We start from the raw sequence: 18,746 nt of genomic DNA on the forward strand, positions 1-18,746 counted from the left end.
GCCAGGCTGCCCGCCCACCTGCCCTCGATGTGCTCAGACCCCACAGCATCTGGTCTGCTGGAGCTGGGAGTGTGGGAGGGGTAGGAGGGGAGGCAGTGGGGAGAGGAAGGGGTGGGCTGTCCTGAGGTCTGGCCCAGGGCCCTGGATCCCAGGTCCTGGATGCCCTGGCCACACTCCTGCCCGGGGCACTGACTGCAGCCAGGGGCAATAGAGGCCAGGGAGGCCCTCAGCTCTAGGGAAGGAGGGAGAGAAGGAAGAAGGGGAAGGAGAGAAACCCAGTGCAGCACACATGGTGGGCAGGAGGAAAAAAAGCAGAGGAGGCCTCGTTCCAAAGAAAAGAGTGCGGCGGGGCATCTTTTAAAGTTACCTAGAAGGAGCAGCAGAGCAAGCCCCACCCTAGCCACAGGTCCTCAGTGTCCTCCCTGGGGGACTCTGACAAAATCAGGGTTCAGGACAGCGGGCAGATGGGCCAGAGGGAGTTGGGGAGCCCGGGACACCCCAAAGCCACAGACTCAAATGCCCCAGGAGAGAGAGTGGGAGGCCCCTCCTGCCCCGAAGACATCAATCATCTGCACAAGGTGCCCCCTCCCGTCCCGCTCCACCCGCCCCTCCTAGCAACAGCCCCCGCCGGCTGGCTTTACAGGGGTGCTGTCGATCTTGAGGTTGGGCCGTTCACCCGCCGAGGCTGCCCCAGGCCCTATCCGCTTTTTGATCTCGGCAGCCATAGTCATGAACGCCTGCTCGACGTTGGTCGCATTCTTGGCGCTTGTCTCCAGGAAGGGGATGCCCAGAGAGTCTGCAAACTCCTTGGCCGTGGCGTCGTCCACCACCTTCTTGGTGGTGAGGTCCCTCTTGTTGCCCACCAGCAGCTTGCTGACGTTCTTGCTGGCGTGGCGGTTGATCCCCTGCAGCCACTGCTTCACGTTGGCGTAGGACTCCCGGTCGGTGACGTCATACACCACGATGATGCCGTGGGCGCCCTGGTAGTAGCTGGAGGTGATGGTCCGGAACCGCTCCTGACCCGCCGTGTCCCAGATCTGAAGCTTCACGGTTTTGCCGTCCAGCTCGATGGTCCGGATCTTGAAGTCCACCCCGACGGTGCTGATGTAGCTCTCGGTGTACGTGTCATCCGCAAACCGCAGGAGCAGGCACGACTTGCCCACGCCGGAGTCGCCAATCAAAAGCAGCTTGAACAGGTAGTCGTACTCGGGGTCCATGGCGGCGCGGCCGCGGGGGGCCCGGTCGGTTCGGGACGTTCCACGGAGGGGCCGCGCCGCCCCCAGGCCCCGCCCGCCGGAGCTGCGTTCCTCGGTCATTCTTTATTCACGCACAGCCCTGACTTCTTTCTGTACGGGAGCCACCGCTTTGATCCCACAGCTTCGATTCCCCAGAATTTATGTAGAACACAGTTCATTAGCAAAAATGTAATACTTTCTGGGCTTTCACGTGAGATTCTCTTTTCCAGAAGGTAAGATTGTATCAATCTGAAAAGACCTTCTGGATCCTCAAATATGATCCATTCTCCCTTTCTCCACTTATCTAACCACTTCTGTTTCCACTCACTTACCCGACTTAACTCACAGAATAAACCTCTCAGAGAGGACGGCTAGTCACCCACATAACACTGCCTGTGCCTCTTGAAGGGGAGTGCCTTGTGCAAATATCCCGGAAATGACAGCACTGCAGAAAACACAACAAAAGTGTTGCCAAGTTCTTAAGAAAGACAGGAAAGAAAGAAAATTCTGAAAAAGATGAGTCCATTGTCCCACTATATTAACACTCAACTGCAAGCAAAGTGTTAATAACCTTTTGTAGTTTCCCATGTTAAAGAAATGTTGATTTTTTTGTACAGAAGCTGCAAACATCACGATATGTAAGGTCTTTGGAATAAGTCTAGCTCCAAATCACCAAACTCTTTAACTCTGCCAACTACTCACACTGGGTACTTTAAACAAACCTGACTGTCCTGTTTAGAAATGTATATGAAACTCATAACTCAATAGTAAAATAATAATGATAATAATAACCTGATTTAACAATGGGCAAAAGATATGAATAGACATTTTTCCAAAGAATACATACATATGGCCAACAGGTATATGAAAAGATGTTACTCAACATCACTAATCATCAGGGAAATGCAATCAAAACCACAATGAAATATTTATTACCTCACACCTGTTAGAATGGCTATTATCAGCACAAGAAGTGCTGGCAAAAATGTGGAGGAAAGAGAATCCTTGTATACTGTTGATGAGAATGTAAATTGGTATAGCCATGTGGAAAACAGTATTGAAGTTCCTCAAAAAATTAAATCATATGATCATATAATATGATTCAGCAATCTGACTTCTGGGTATATGCTACCAGGAAATGAAATCTGGATTTCAAAGAGATATTTATAATCCCATATTCACTATAGAATTATTTACAATAATCAGGTTATGGAAACAATCTAAATGACCACTGACAAGTAATTGAATAATGAATATGTGATATATACAATACTATGGAATATTATTCAGCCCTAAAAAAGAAGATCCTACCATTTCTGACAGCATGGGTGAACCTAGGGTTAAAGGATATAAGCCAGACAAAGAAAGACAAATAGGGCATGATCTCTTATATGTCAAATCTAAATTAAGTCAAATTCATAGGAGCCAAGAGTAGAACAGTGGTTACCAGAGGCTGGGGGGTGGAAATTGGGAGATGTTGGTCAAATGGTACAAAATTTCAGTTTTGCAAGATTAATGAGTTCTGGAGATCTAATGTGTAGCATCGTTACTGCACTTGACAATAATGTATTTGTACTGGAAATTTCGCTTATAGGGTAGATCTGAAGTGTTCTCACCACAAAAGAAAAACAGAAAGAAAAAAAGAGAGGGGGAAGGGTAAGAGAAAGGGGGGGAGGGGAGGAAGGGAAGAAAACGGTAACTATGTGAGGTGATGGATATATTAATTAGCTTGATTGTGGTGAGAATTTCACAATGTATACATATGTCAAAAATCAGGTTTTATGTCTTAATACGTACAATTCCTACTTGTCAATTATACCTCAATAAAGCTGGACAAAAATTTTAAATGAAAAAAAAAATCTACAAGGTGCAAAGGGCTACATTCTCAAATTCTAATGGGCATCTCAAGATCTCAAGAGCAAGAACCCATGCAGCATTTCACTCATAAGGGGCAGCTGAAAGGAAGAGGAGAAACAGGGATTTTATCCAGCTTTCTACAGGGTTTTGCCATCAAACACCTGGGTTAGTTTGCTTGACTCATCAGGGCTTTCTTTATCTGAAGAGACACATACAACAAGGCTCCGGAATCAGAACATCTTTCCTGCTACATTTCTTTCCCTGAAGTAGTTTATAACAAAACCATAAACAAAATGAACAAAAACCATAAGCAAAGAGTCAACACCTTGTTAGCAGCGACATGCATAAAGGTAGTGTGTGTGTGTGTGTGTGTGTGTGTGTGTGTCCATAGTGTGTAATGATATTGTAGGGACATGAGGTGGAATCACCATTCCTGGTTCACATTAGCCTAAGGAAGAGTCTAAATGGGAGGGTAATACACCTCTTTGTCCAGCCACCAAATTGAGAAATGACATTAAGAGATAAATGAGGGGAAAGTTGGTCAGGTCAGTACCTTCCTGAAACAGCGTAATGCTGTCTTCTGCAGTGAGATACCAGAATGGATTAGAAATGAGCAAAATGAACAAGCAAGTATAACCAAAGAACACAAACATCTAAGAAACTCTTAGCAGTGTGCTCTAATACATGTAAAATGTAAGAGCAATCTGAAAAAACTCCTCCCCTGTGGTTGAATCTGGCTAAATGCTCCTTGATCTCTCTTTCCTCTTCCTGGTCTTAAGGAAAGCAGTCTCAGACTTGCTTCCATACTAGATGGGACCTTGAAATTTGACTTCCCGCATTCTGTCTTTGCTTGTCACCCAGGCAAATGCAGAGGATGCAGTAAGAGCTCCTATAAGATGCCCACACCGCAAGCTGGAAGCAGCTTCAGAAGGAAGGCTGTCTGCCAAACATCTGATTAGACAACATACACTTTGGTGTTGCACCTTGGAGCTTTTGTACTATTTATTATAGTACAAAATAATATTTTTAATTCTTTGACAGTATTTATGCTAACAGCCCTAACATATCAACTTATGAAATTCAACCTTATAACATTTCATGATCATGAACAAGGTCAGGCTACAGGTCAAAGGCATACCACCCTTTCCCACATACACACAGCATTAATGGGCACAGTTATACTTGAGGAAAGCCTTTCGAAAACTTAACCTATGTGTATGCAGATGAGCTTCTCTACTAAAAGCAAGAAAAAGAAAGAAAAATAGGCCTTTGTGCCAATTAGTGAACAGTAAATATCAACAGAATAAGAATAAAACCCTTTACTTTTACCTCAACAATTTCTATTGAAAAATAGTAATTTTATAAATGACCCACGAATGAAGTTGGATAAAATAAATATCAATGAAAGTTCAGTGATTAAATTAGAAGAAATCAGGATCCCTATAAGTGTGGGGAATCTTGACTAGGGGAAGTCTTCTCTGGGAATTTTTGAGAACTTAAAATTGAAATTGCCCACCCTCAGTCAGTGCAACGTAAGGCAACATATTGAACAGAGAGATGAGAGATCAGTACCACCCCATATTTCCAAAGGAGAACAAAGCTATAGGAAAGATTCTGAAATGGATAATTAAGGAATGATTTAAAAGGCTTTTAAATTGAAAATATAATCATTTGGAATTAATAAAGATTCACTAATAAAAAGTCAGCTACAGTCTTTCTTTTCTATTATTCTAAGTCATTCAGTAGATAGATTGGGGGATGTTGAAAACACAGGAACAATTTTTAAAATTTATTTTCTCATATTATAAAAATATAATCTGATGTAAAAAAGTCTTAATGACAAACAGTATTAAAAAAATAAAGATTACTATTCATCCCATGACCAGGAGACAATTATCATTAGCATTTTCATTCAATACATATTTTTAAGCATTCAAAACACAAAGAATTTCTAAATATCATTAAAACTTTTGGTAAAGACAAGATATCTCTGTAAACAAACACAAATTGAATGGTCATACAGTAGGTGGATTCGTGATTTGGTTAAATGATTTTATGCAAAATATTGATTAATGGATCAATGCCAGTCTGAGAAAAGAACTCAGAAGAATGTCTTCACCATTCTGATCAATAATTTTACCAGCGATTTGGATGATGAAATTAATTGGTGGTTTATCAAATTTTCAGACAACATAGAACTGTAAGTAATTTCTAAAATAAGATGATGTCATATTTTTCCTAAATGTATTGAATGCTTTGAATGATGGGTTGAAACAAATAAGATGGCAATTAATCAACATACAAAGTATGAAGAATTCTGAAAAATAACTGCAGGACTACCATAACAGGTGATGTGGCTAAACATTCATTCTAAAAAAATAAATTCACATAGGAGAATGTCAGTTGCATTATCTGGGGATGTTCAGGATAAGGAAGAAAAGATTCAGGGAGGTCAGCAGAGATGGCCCACAAAAGAGCAGCACTTCTCAAATTTTAATGCTCATGGTTTGTGTTTCTGACCAAGATGGGGTAACAGGTACCAGATTATGTAAGTCATGCTTTTGTGTGGAACAATGAAAAGGTGGAAAAAATATCTAAGAGAACTTTTACAAAACTTTGGACATCAGGCAAAGGACAGCAAACTCTGCAAGTCACAAATGAATGAGGTGAGTCCTGTGATTGCTGCCAGTGTGTTTGATGGAAAGAGTTTCCAGGCTGTGACACCAAGGGGAAATGCAGACAGAGTCCAGAAGACTACATGCATTGAGAGAAGACAGAGCTGAGAGTTCAGGGAGACCAAGCAGCTAGAGTTCACGGGGCAGAATACCAGAGAGGAAGGAGAAGCCCAGGAGAGAACTCTGAAGCTCTTCCCAGGGTTTCCCCAACTTCAGTACAGGGCTGAGTACTGCTTAGCTCCCTAGTGTGACGTAACCGCCTGAGGCCAAGAAAGTATCTGAGAGAACAACAGCAGGTCTCAAAAAGCAGGAACTAGTTCCTACTCCCACTAGCCAAAGTGAAAAGCCTCATATTCATAGGGCATTAGATACAGTTCCCAGGAGAGTACTTCCTCAGTAGTGGAGCAAAAATTAGCTCTTTCCTTGACACTGATCCAGTTCTACCCGTCAAATATTAAAAGAAAGAGGAAAAAGGATCAAACTGTCTTCAAGTAACTGAAGTACATCGTAGAACAGAGCTCAGGAACATTTGTAAAAATGTAAAAATATTCAGTAATCAGTGAGGTAAAATTCACAATGTTTGGCAATCAAAACTCAGCAGACATGCAACATGGAGGAAAATATGACCAATTTTGAGGAAAATTAATCCATAATTGAAAGAATTAGTAGAAAAGGACATTTAGAAATAATTATTATAACTTCATTCCATATGAACAAGAAGCTAGAAAAAAATTTCACACTAAGTAGAGACATGGAAGATTAGAAAAAAAGTTGCAAATATGACTTCTAGATGAAAACGAAAATGTCCAAGATGAAAAATACTCTGGATAAAATTAGAAGTAGATTAGACATTGCAGAAGAGAGTGTTAGTAAATTTGAAGATATAACCATAGAAACTATCCGAATGAAACACAGAGAAGAAAAAAAAAAAAAGAGCAGAGAATCGGTGAGGTCTGGGGGACAAAGGTCTGGCATTTTCTTATGAAACTGAAATTACCATATGACCCAGTCTGATGATGTGGGAATAAGCCAAACCAAAGTGTTATTTCCATTCTGTCACTCAACAACAATCAACACAGAACACATCCGTGACCTCTGATCAGCAGAAGTGTATGAGGATTTCTCCCCACTAGCAAGCAAGCGATGGATGCTGCAGCAGACACCATCTGGGCACCCGTCAATTCCCATCCGGGCACCCCCCAATCCAGTTCCAACGCTATCTGGAAATAGGGTCAGGTCCCACAGGTTGAGGGCACAGTTCTACAAGATGTCAATCACAAACTCCAGGTTGTTTTACCTGTGCATCTGACTAACTAGCTATAAGTCAGGGTTCCCACGATCCTCACCTTGGGTTCAACTAATTTGCTAGAGTAGCTCACAGAACTCAGGAAAACACTGATGTTTACTGGTTTATTATAAAGGATATTACAAAGGATGCAGCTGAAGAGATGTGCAGGGAGAGGTATGGGAAGTATGGGAGGGGGCGTGGAGCTTCCATGCTGTCCTCCACCCCCTCCGCCACCCTCCAGGAACCTCCACATGTTCAGGTATCCTGAAGCTCTTCAAAAATAGTCCTTTTGGCTTTTTATGGAAGCTTCATTATATAGGCATTTTTGGTTAAATGATTGGCTATTGGTAATCAACTTAACCTTCAGGGCCTTGCTCTGCTCGGTGGTGTGAGGCTGAAATTTCCATTTGCTTTTGTCTTTCCATGACCAGCCCCCATCTGGAAGCTACGTAGGGGCTACCAGCCATCAGCCAATTCATTAGCATAACAGAAACATTGCTTTGGAGATTCTGAGGATTTTAGGAGTTGTATTCCAGGAAATGAGGATAAAGACCAAATACATACTTCACAATATCACCATCCATCATGTATCCCACTCTACGTATTTGCTCAAAAAAAAAAAAATGAAAGCAAGCGTGTGTCCATATGAAGACTCATATAATACAAATGTCCACTAAAGGGTGAATGGATAAATTGTGGTATATTCATATGATGGAATACTATTCAGCAATAAAAAAACTTAGCTATTAATAAGTGCATCAACATCAATAACTCTCAAAGGTGAAAGAACCAAAGTTATTTTTTAAAAAGTACATGTTGTGTGTTTCCATTTACTTTTAAAGCTAGGAAATGCAAATTAATCTGTGACAGAAAACAGATCAATGGTTGCCTGGGGATGAGGGGGTGGAAAGGGCCAGTGAATTATAAGGAGACACGAGGACACTTTTAGGAGTGGTGATATTGCTCATTACCTTGATTGTGGTGCTATGTATGTACCCCTGAAACAAGATAAACATTTATTAAAATGTTCACTTTGTGCGCACCTAATTTTATGTGCACTCAATAAAGCTATTTGAAAATTTTTTAAATGCAATCACCAGGGGATCTTTTTTAAATGAAGATTGAGTCAGGGGTTTGGAATGGTGCCTGAGAATCTGCAGGTCTAGCATATGCCCAGGGGGCCCATGTTGCTGGTCCCAATACAATCTTTGAAGTAGCAAGGGCCCAGATTCATACTTGGGAGCCTAGACAACAGAAGTAGGTACTAGATTAGGATCTTACAGAGAAAGAAAGGGGATCTAGTCAAGAAACACACTCTACCATGAGACAGCAAGATTTTTGTTGCAAGAGGTGTTGAGAGCATTCTCAGTCTTCAGTTATGTTGTAGAGAGGCTGGGATTAGAACATTTCTAAGCTTCCTTCCAAAGGTAAAATTTAATAATTCACTGAACTTGAACTTCAAGTAAATATGCTTTACAAACTGGCAATCCTGGAACGGGGCCAGGGCACGGGAGTGCTGGCCTAGTGAGAACCACACAAGGGCAGCAGGCTGGGAGTGACCTGCCTAATGACAGGGCGCATGGGCCAGCCAGCCAGCAGGTGATTATTAAGCAATTGCTCTGTGCTTGGTACAAAAGATACAGTTCTGAACTTGGCAAAGTCATCATTTTTAAAATGTCACTGTTTAAAAAATGCCAGGGGGATTAGATATGTGTTCCTACTCATAAACACTCCGAAACATTGAATGAAACAGGAAATAACCAGTCTGCATAGTCGCAAGAGCCACATATCTCGAAAAGACAAATCAGCAACAACAGATCAACTCCACAGTCCGTGGAACAGATTCTAATTTATCTAGAAATTTTTTTCTCGGTTGCTCTGCCAGAATATTACAAGAATGACATTTCCCTTGAACTACATTTCAACTTGGTATTGACTGACACTTCCTAGGTGGGAATTAGGTGTCTTTTGTCTTCTCGTATCATGGCACATCCGATGTTATACATGTAATACGGGGTTGCAATATTATCATACTCACAAACAAACTAATGCCACCATAGGTTTATTAGCATGTGCATTGCTCATCGCTTTCATCTCTTGAAAGGAAATAAGCTGTCACAAAGGCTCAGGATAAGGAAGGTTACTTTTTATCTCAGTGCACTTCATTAGCGAAATAGAGACATAAATAGAATTTCTTAATCCATATGATACCTGTCACAAAGCATAAAAATACATGACTTTCTCATTTAAAACTAAGCCAATTTTCTCCATGTCGTCTGGATTCCTATCTGGTTTGAATACTGACAGGATGTCAGAAGTCTTGGGTTTTCTCCAAGTTTTGCTTGACAACTTGTTCTTTCTTGACAAGAGCCATGCGATTGCCACAATCACGGGCTTCTAAGAAACCCAGCAAGCTCAGTGGGATTTATTAATATAAGGCCATTTTCTAATGCTTGGACTAAGAGGAGGTTTTTTTCTTTCTTTTTTTTTTTTTTTTTCTTCCTGTTTTAAAGAAGAGGCGGTGCTGTGTAAAACGGTGGTCCTCAAAGTTGCATGACAATGGCCCTGGCGAATTTATGGAACCACAGAAGGCTGGGCCCGCCCCCAGCGTTGCTCATTCACTAGGTCTGTGATGGAGCCTGAGAATTTGCATTTGCAGTTCTCACGAGATGATGTTGCTGCCCTCTGGTGACCCCACTTTGACAACTGGCATAAAGGTTAAGAAGGTGAGCATAAAGGTTAAGAACGTGGGTATTGGAATTTTTTTTAAAAAGGGGAGTGGGGGATGGAGTGTTTATTCACTACCTTATTAGTTGTCTACACCCTCTCCAGCAAATTATTAAAATTCTCTGAGCCTCAGCTGCCTCAGCTTTCTCATCAGTAAAGTAAAATAATAACCGTATCAATCTCTTTTTACTATTGAGAGAATTACAACAATGCTTGTAACAAATTTATCATTGCTTGGCAGGCGCTGGACACTAAATAAACATTGGCCAACACATCATCATGAAAAGTAGTTGTAGTAATAGAATCATGTAGGTAGGTACCATTTGGAAAGGGTATCACAGGTCTTGTAACCAGGTGAGTATTTTCCCAGCTCCTCAACCTAGAAAGCTCCTTCCTTTCTTATCTGGGAGCTCTGACCCTAAAGCTAAGGATTTGTGCAGGCAGCAGCTAAGCCAATGAGCTTTGCTTTTGCTGTCTCTCATCTGTTAATACAATCCGTTTGAGTTAGGTGCCAAGAGAAAGAGAAAGGGGAATGGAGCGAGTCTGTGGATAGTTTGCAGGAAAGCGATGATTCTCTGGATAGAGGAAGAACCCAGGTCTGTAAGGCTGTATGTTAATCAATACGTTGGAGCCTCCCTTCTTGGTTGGCTGTGGAGAAAAAGCTGGTCAAGCAGAGATCTTTCCTAAACATCCGAGAGAGTTTAAGATTTAAAAAAGACTATCCTCCCTCATGTCGTAAGGGCACTAGGCATCATCCTGCTCTCTGAGGTCAGAGTTGCAGCGCGGCTGCAATCGATCAACCCATCTTTAGTCAACAGAGGGGTCTCTGTACATGAAAAGAAAACTTTTATTCATTTGAATGCCCTTTTTATTGACTGAAATGATGCTATTTATTATAATTCATCAGCAAGAGAAAAAAAAGTGGCTACCTCTTTAATATGGAAAATAATTAGACTTTATTTAAATCAGTATAGTAGAACTTGAGTACTTTATGTTTAGAATACATTTCCATGTTTATGAGGTCTCAGTTTATTATTTAATAACTAGAGACTTGGAAATCTGCTCCAAGTCTAATTTCTCCTTTGTGGTTTCTATGACTACTGTCTTTTCCCTTTCACTTGGTGAACACGTTGTAGTCAGATATGTGGCTGTTGCTGCAGTAACAGGTTCTATTTCTTGAGGAAATTAAAATATTTGTACTAAATATATTTCCCCTGTTTCTACAGGCATTTAGCACACTATCAAATCCATTGCATTCTTGTCGGTTCCTTCTTTCAATCAGAGATGGTGTATTTAAAGTTCTTTCCAGTTCCTCAAGAAGTGTGGAAAAATATTTTGTATCCCCATAGAAAAGCACCTCAGTTCCAAGGAAGGTGAGAAAAGTAATAGCTAATGCTTATGGAGCAGCTCCTACATGCCAGGCGCTTTCTAACCCTTCACATACGTCAACTCACTTAATCCTTAAAACAGTTCCAGGACGTAGTATCATCATTCCTGTTTTTAAGACGAGGAAACTGAGACCCGGGAAGATTAAGTGATATGTCCAAAGATGCACTGCAAGTGATACATCTAGGTTCTAAACCTGTGTGATCTAGTGTCCCTATTCTTTCATAATTTTGTATGTAGAGAGTATATTTCTTCCAACTTGACAAGCATAACTTTTTTCTAAATGAAGGTAATAGCCCATTAGCAGCCAGTCAGTTGTAGCTACTGAACTACAAAGAAAACATTGAAAAGCTCATACAGCTGTTTTAAACACTTCTAGAAATTCACCCAAGGCCAAAAGTATTCCTAAGTACCTGATGATGCATCATTAGAAACATTAATAAACATTCCAATGCCCTAAGATTCTCATCTACTGATTACCCATCCTACCATACCAACTTTAAGACAATTCAGGGGGGATGGCGGCTAGACCATTTCATGGATGGAGAAATCAGAGACTCAGGACAGAGGACTCATCCACTAATCACTCATTCTGTCACGCCCTCTTCAATTCATAAGTTTCAGAAATACTTGTAGCCAGACCGATTTTGTAGATGGAGTAATTTGAAACACAGGGCAGTTCATGATTTACCTGAATCTTATGCAAACTTTGAAACTGAATTTGTAATTGTTATCCAGAGAGATATAAACCAATAAAGACTTTCCTACAGCTTTAGAAGAATAGTGTTTTAACACTGCAAAATTGTGGGGCACTAACAAGGAGAATAAAGTTTTATATAATTTCTATATTAAATTGGGAACCCTTGCTATTCATTCAGTGAAATTGAAGTATATAAGATTTTAAAGAAAAGAAGTTACCCAAATAAAATATTTAATTTGCAGTTTACTTACCTCTTCGTTGAATTATAATCGGATTGTACTCCACTTTCTCCCCCTCCCTCAGATGATATTTTTAATGAATTCGATGTAAGAGTTAGAGATTCTATAGTCAGACGTGAGCTTGGTTGTCCACATGCAATTCTGAAGACTATGACCTCCAGATCTTTTCTCATTTTCAATATTACTGTTCATGCCATAGCCAAGCAACATGAGGCATATCTTCGCCCCACAAAGCAAGTAAAGTACGTTCACTTCCATAAATAAAATTATAATTTAATTATGCTGTAGTATGTTTCTTACTCTTTCCTCTTTTATTCAACCTACTTCAAATCATTGGCCATGATTCAGTTATCAGGCTCTCCTTTATCTCCCCTTTATAGGGATATTTATTATACAATTCATAAATCATAACGCAATAACCTCTATAGCATGGGCCATAAGAACAAGTGGTTTTTAGCGTGTTGGACCCAGATTTATGTCTCAGCTCTGTCCTTCTCTAGCTCTCTGACCTTACATAAGTTAATTCATCTTTCTCAGTCTTGATCTCCTCATCTGCAAAGTGGGAGTAATAAAAACACTATCATTTGTTGTCAAGAATAAAGAACAATGATGCATGTCATAACTTTAGCAACAGAGCCTGGCACATAGTAGATGCTCAGTAAATATTAGCAAAGAGAAAAATACTAATTTAAGCTTAAACCACATTTGTATCTTAGGAGGGCTAAAAGAACTCATGAATATTTTCAAAATATGGGGCCTAAGAAGGTATCTCTGGGACTTGTCTCTGAAATGTCTCTGCATCCTTGATACAGCCTCATTTTTACATGTTTATAGGCTCATGGGAAGGCAGATCATTCTTATGGTCTGGTATCTCCTTTTAAATTATATATAAAAGGAAGTTGTTTCTTTCAGACAGTTCCCTTTTTATGCAGCTCTTTGTAGAAGCCTTGGAATAGCACTTTCTATCTTCTGTTTTCCCCTGTGCCTTTCATACTTTCCCTGCTCTCACAATGACTACATTTTATTCCAGTAAAGATTCTAAGGTACTGACTAAATCACCTGAAATGACCTCTTTTCCTAGCTGAGCAGCAAGAAACCCTAATTTGGCTTCTTTGCTTCCATTTTTGCCATTTTAGTAGACCAGAGCTCTGGCATCCCAGGCACTGCAAAACTCTGATCTCAAAGAAGGATTTTTTTTTTTTACCGAGAAGTAGCCCTCTCCTTCTTACCACGGGGCGAATGAGTTGTACCCCAGAAGGTGCAGCTGCCCAGTCCCACAGGGGCAGCCAGTGCTAAGATGCCTACCTCCACCTGCTCCACCTGCTGCCCGGACCTGCCTGCCCTGTATCCACAGGCCCCCCAAGGACCTAGCAAAGGTCAACTCCCCTGAAGCATATTCTCTGTACGAGCCGTCAGGCTCATCCAGGCCTTTTCCCTCTGGATCCTTCTCTTTTCTCCAGAGTCTTACTGTTTCTGAAAGACTGAGAGATCTTTCTTCACATTGCCACGCTGTCCCCAAAGCACTTTCCCTCCTGACCTAGGGTACCCTTGCAGGATAGGGAAGCAACACAGATTCCAACCGTGTCCAGCTCAAATGGACTCACCGGGTCTCTTTCGATTGCTTTGGGTTCTGGCTCCTGCTCACAGCTTGCTTGACTTTCCTGCTCCTGATCACAAATATCTATTCTGGGTCCCTAAATTTATACTTTCCAAAGCTGAGAAGAGAGCATAGCTCTCAAATTCTATGACAACTAAAGTCTGGAAGAAGTCATAATATTGAAGTTTATATGTGTGTGTAAATCTGTATGTGAAACTGTTTTATTCTAGGGTAGCTGTAAATCAAGCAACAATGCTTCTATTGGTGGGAGTTATTTGCCCAGTAAATGTAAAACCGCCCTTACAAATTAATAAGAGGGGTGCAAGGCAAGAACTGTGGTAAGCGCCTAGCTAGAAATAAGGCACAGGCTTAGCTAAAAATGATAATAATTAGCCACTGTCCCCCTGTTTACTTCTCTGTAATTGCCACCCTGGAGCCACAGAGCTGGTGGTCATAAAGATACTTAGCTTTTTCCATAGATAACGTCACCTTCTTGAAACCTAGGGGTAGTTTCTGAGATATCTTCCAGGTCCCACATCCAGGGGAACTGCTGACCCACCCAGACCAGGGATACCAAGGAACTGACTCAGCTGGTCTTGGGACCCCACCCAAGAACTTGGTCAGCAAAGAAGACAATTTCTACAGCCCTGTGGTTCCCCCTGAACACAGCCAATTAGCAGACTCAATTGCCTACACCACTGTCTTTAAAAACCCTGTCTCCCAAATTCTTGGGAAGGTGGATTTCAGAATTTCTCCCATCTCCCCGCTTAGTGCTATGTGGAATAAACTCTCTCTGGCATAAATCCTGCTGACTCAGGGTATTGGCTTCCTCTTGGGCAGTGGGCAAACAAACCTGGTTGGGCGGCAACAATGCTTTGGGGAATGGTTTTTTTTTTTTTTTTTTTTTTTGATAGTTCAAATGTAGGCCAGATATTTCAGTAGTTTCACACTGTTCTTCCTAAAGTTGGTTGATTATCAGAATCACCTAATGAACACATATTTTTAATCCCCATCAGAGACCTATTAAATATCTGGAGATAAGATCAGAAAATCTTTTCCTTTTTTTTTTTTAAATGTTTCCCAAGTGATTTCAGTAATGAGACCAATTTAGGAACAAACGATCAATGATGAAATGAGATCACTTAAGGAACCTGGTACAACCTTACCCAGAGGAAAATTTCTTCCCTTAGCCTACCCTTGACCAGTTCCTATATCATCTTGCATGACTCTTTAGCTCAACAAGGTGTGTATAATCAAATCCACGAAGACCATTAGAAGAAAGATTTAAACCACAGGACCTATAAATGGTGCCTAGGCATGGCTACAGATAATTGCACTTCAATATTTTAATCAATGTTCTATTTTACCTGCAAAGTAAGGCAATTCCCAGAAGGATAAAATCCCAGGAATATAATAAATTAGCAAATGAATACTACTTAGTCCTCTTCATTTTCACCCCCTTGAGTCACTCTCCCCTGAGACCCTTTGCAAAGGTGACCAATGGTCCCAGTTTGCCTGGGATTGAGGGTTTCCCAAGATGTGGGACTTTGAATGCTGAACTTGAGACATCCTGGGCATACTGGAATGGTTGGTCACTCCACTCTGCTTCTTGTTTCTTAGGCATCGAGGAAGAAAATAAAAGACTTGGAGAAGTAGGCAAAGCTAAGTTTGACTATGAGGAGGCTAGCTGCAACTTTAGGCAAAAACACCTTACAGAAACATTTTGTGTATGGGTAGGCTGGAAAGAGAGTAGATTTCAAGCAAGTATGAATCTGAGAATATATGTGTTTAGCATGAGAGGAGCTACAGTTTTACAGTTACATATTGAAAGTGTTTTCATAAATGATGTTGCTTTTGATGTTTATCCCTATATGATAAAAATATAGAAGCTTGATTTTAAGCTTTTCATTTTATATTTTAATAAGTCAAAATGATTTGCTCTATGTTGTGAGTCGAACAGCATACCCCCAAACTCCTGTTCACCTGGAACCTCAGAATGTGATCTTATTGGAAATTGAGTTTTTATAGATATAATTAGTTAAAATGGGGTCATACTAGATTAGAGTGAACCTCAACCCCAATGTCTAATGTCCTTATGAAAGGAGAAACACAGAGGAGAAAAGGTGATATGAAGACAGCAGCAGAGATTGGTGTGATTTGTCTACAAGCCAAGGAATGTCAAGGATTGCTGGCAACCACCTGAAGCTAGGACAGCAGCGTGGAAAAGATTTTCCCCTTCAGTCTCCAGAAGGACCCACCTGTGCTCACACCTTAATTTCAGACTTCTAGCCTTGATAACTGAGGAAATACAGTTCCACTCTAGTGACTTTTTTACGGTGGTCCTTGAAAACTAATACACCATAGAATTGAATAAGTTTTAGGACATTGGGAAGACCCTTGAGACAAGAGAACAGCAGTCTGGATTTTATTCCAAGTTTTGCCTTTGACTCACTTTGTGTCTTTGAATATGTTCCATGAATTTTCAAAGAATATGTTCTAATTGCCTTATTTGCAAAATTAGAGAATGAACTAGAACTAGGTTTTCAAAGGATCTGAATCACTCATAATCAGACCATAGGTTCTGAGTGAATCATTTTATCATTTTTGTATTTTCTTTATGTGTATACTAGTCACTTCCTACTAACAACTCATGCAATAGTATCCTTGAGCGAACAGTTTGAGATCCTAAAGATCTATTAGTCCCTATTAAAAAATACTCTAAGGAATGTGACCCAAAACATGATTGGGGAGATAATTCTCGCTTGATATGAAGGAGAAAGAATCTGCCTCCAAGTATACGTCTGAATGATTTTCTCCTAAGCATGTCAGCAATAACAACTAACATTTATTGAACACTTATTAGGCTCTATTCTAAGTGCTTTTTATCTATTATTTCCTTTAATCCTCACACAACCTTATAAAATTGAAGTTAAAATATTGTAAAATTGCCTATCTGTACTATTCACATCTAACAAAATAGCTCACAGGGATAAATTTCACAGTATATAAGAACAGTTTGGGCTGAAAGCCACATTTTCCCACAGCTACTTAATCAGTCACACATTTGGAGATAAAGTATAGGTTCTATGTTCCTCTCCAGCAGAAGGCCTATATACACTTTAGACACGAAAATCAACATTTAAAGTACAAGAACATATTGTTCCCCAAGCTGGCTTACCAAATTAACTTCCATAGCAGCTGACATCTATGTGAGATGTCTTTTACATATTTTAGGAGGTCAGGCACTTCAAATGTAATATTCATCTACAAATCCTTCCCTTAGACATAGAAGCATTGATTACCATTTCCCTTAACGCCTGATCAATGTTAGAGGACAGGTAGGTTAATGGGTAGGGCACGGGTCAGAAGATAATGTTAGCATTCTTAGCTGAGTTTCCTTGGCCAAGTCACTAAATTCTCTGGCTCAGTTTGATTGACTTGTTTATTTTTATCATCTGTTTACTACATGCCTATTTGTGTCTGGCCTTGTGCTACATACTAGAGATAAATTAGTGAACAAAATGGAATCAGAACATACCATCTAAATGGGAGACAGAAATTAAACAAAGAAAATCATATATTAAAGTGTTACTATTAACACATTAATGCATAATTAACATACAATATTAGCAATATCGAGTTCTATGAAGGGACATATTTGGAGTAACATGAAAAAGTATTTGGAGTCCATATTGTAATGGGATTCAAGGAAAGTCACTGTGAGGACATGAAGGCAGCATCCATACAAATCCAGGGAAATGAGTCCTAGGCAGACAAAAGAGCATTTAAAGGGAATATTAGGTGTGAAGAGACTTAGCATTTTGATGGAAGATAAAAAAGGCAAACATACCAGAGTGTAAAACACAAGGAGAAAGGTAATGGGATGGAGTGATTGAATTTTATTCTGAATTTAATTGACAGATATTGAAAACTTTACATCTGTAAAATGAGGGCAGTGGGACTTATTTCACACTTTTTTGCTACCTAAGGAATAATGTGATGGTGTTTATGCATATGCTGTATACAAATGCCAAGCAAAATAAGGTATTTCTTGCTACAAACATATTTTTGCAAAACAGTGTCAATTCTATTCTTTCTTCTGTTCTAAGAATTGTTCAAAGAGGACCAAGGGAGGAGGGTGCTTTAACATTATGCTTCAAGAGAGCCAGAGTTTTTGGTAAAACTAATTCTGAATCATTTGCTTTTAAATAATAGACACTAGACAATTTTATGACAGACATATTAATTATTCATTTGGATAATTTAAATTGATTTCAAATTATACTCTATAATTTTCTATTAAATTTCAATAAGACAGCAAGGAATCCATTAAATTCCAAATCGTTATCATCCATTTTCATTAAGATGCACGGGCACCGAATACATTCTGGCTCCTGAAGTCAGTGATTTCCAGGATTCATTTGATTCAACTACTGTGCATATGAGCCAAGTCGTGGCTCCTGCCCTCCATAAATAGCAATGGCTTTTGGATCAGAAGGCCAGCCGGGCGTGTGGACATTGTTGCATTGGTATTGCATTAGATTTACTAGTTTCTAACACCCTTTGTTGAGGCAAAATTGAAATACAACAAACTTCACATACTTAAAGTGTTCCATTTGATGAGTTTTGACATAAGTATATATCTGTTAGAAAATCACGAAAATCAAGATAGCGAACATATCCATCACCCCCAAAATTTTCTAGTGGTTCTTAGGAATACTTCCACCCTACCTTGTTTTGCTGCAAACCACTGACACACACATACAAACCTGCAGGCCACCATTGATCTGCTTTGTGTCACTATACATGAGATTGCATTTTCTAAAGTTTCATATAAATGGCATCATAAAATGTACTCCTTTTTCATCTGTCTTCTTTCTTTCAGCATAATTATTTTGATATCCCTCAAAGTTGATGTGTGCCTTGGCAGTCCATTTTATTTCACTGCTGAGCATATTTTATTGTGTGGATATATCATAATTTGTTTATCCATTTACCTGTTGGTGGACATTTCTATTGGCCTCAGCTTTTGGCTATTACAA

General features: G+C 40.0%; 1 protein-coding gene across 1 annotated transcript; it reads right to left on the bottom strand.

The window, feature by feature from the left end:
* Positions 1 to 611: 611 nt before the first annotated feature.
* Positions 612 to 1,217, bottom strand: LOC123623020 (ras-related protein Rab-1B-like). Its single transcript, XM_045529666.1, has one exon. It carries the CDS (start codon positions 1,215 to 1,217, stop codon positions 612 to 614), a length of 606 nt encoding a protein of 201 aa, XP_045385622.1.
* Between the last annotated feature and the right edge of the window lie 17,529 nt (positions 1,218 to 18,746).

The sequence above is a fragment of the Lemur catta genome, chromosome 18 (genome assembly GCF_020740605.2).
Source record: "Lemur catta isolate mLemCat1 chromosome 18, mLemCat1.pri, whole genome shotgun sequence".
Lineage (NCBI taxonomy): Eukaryota > Metazoa > Chordata > Mammalia > Primates > Lemuridae > Lemur > Lemur catta.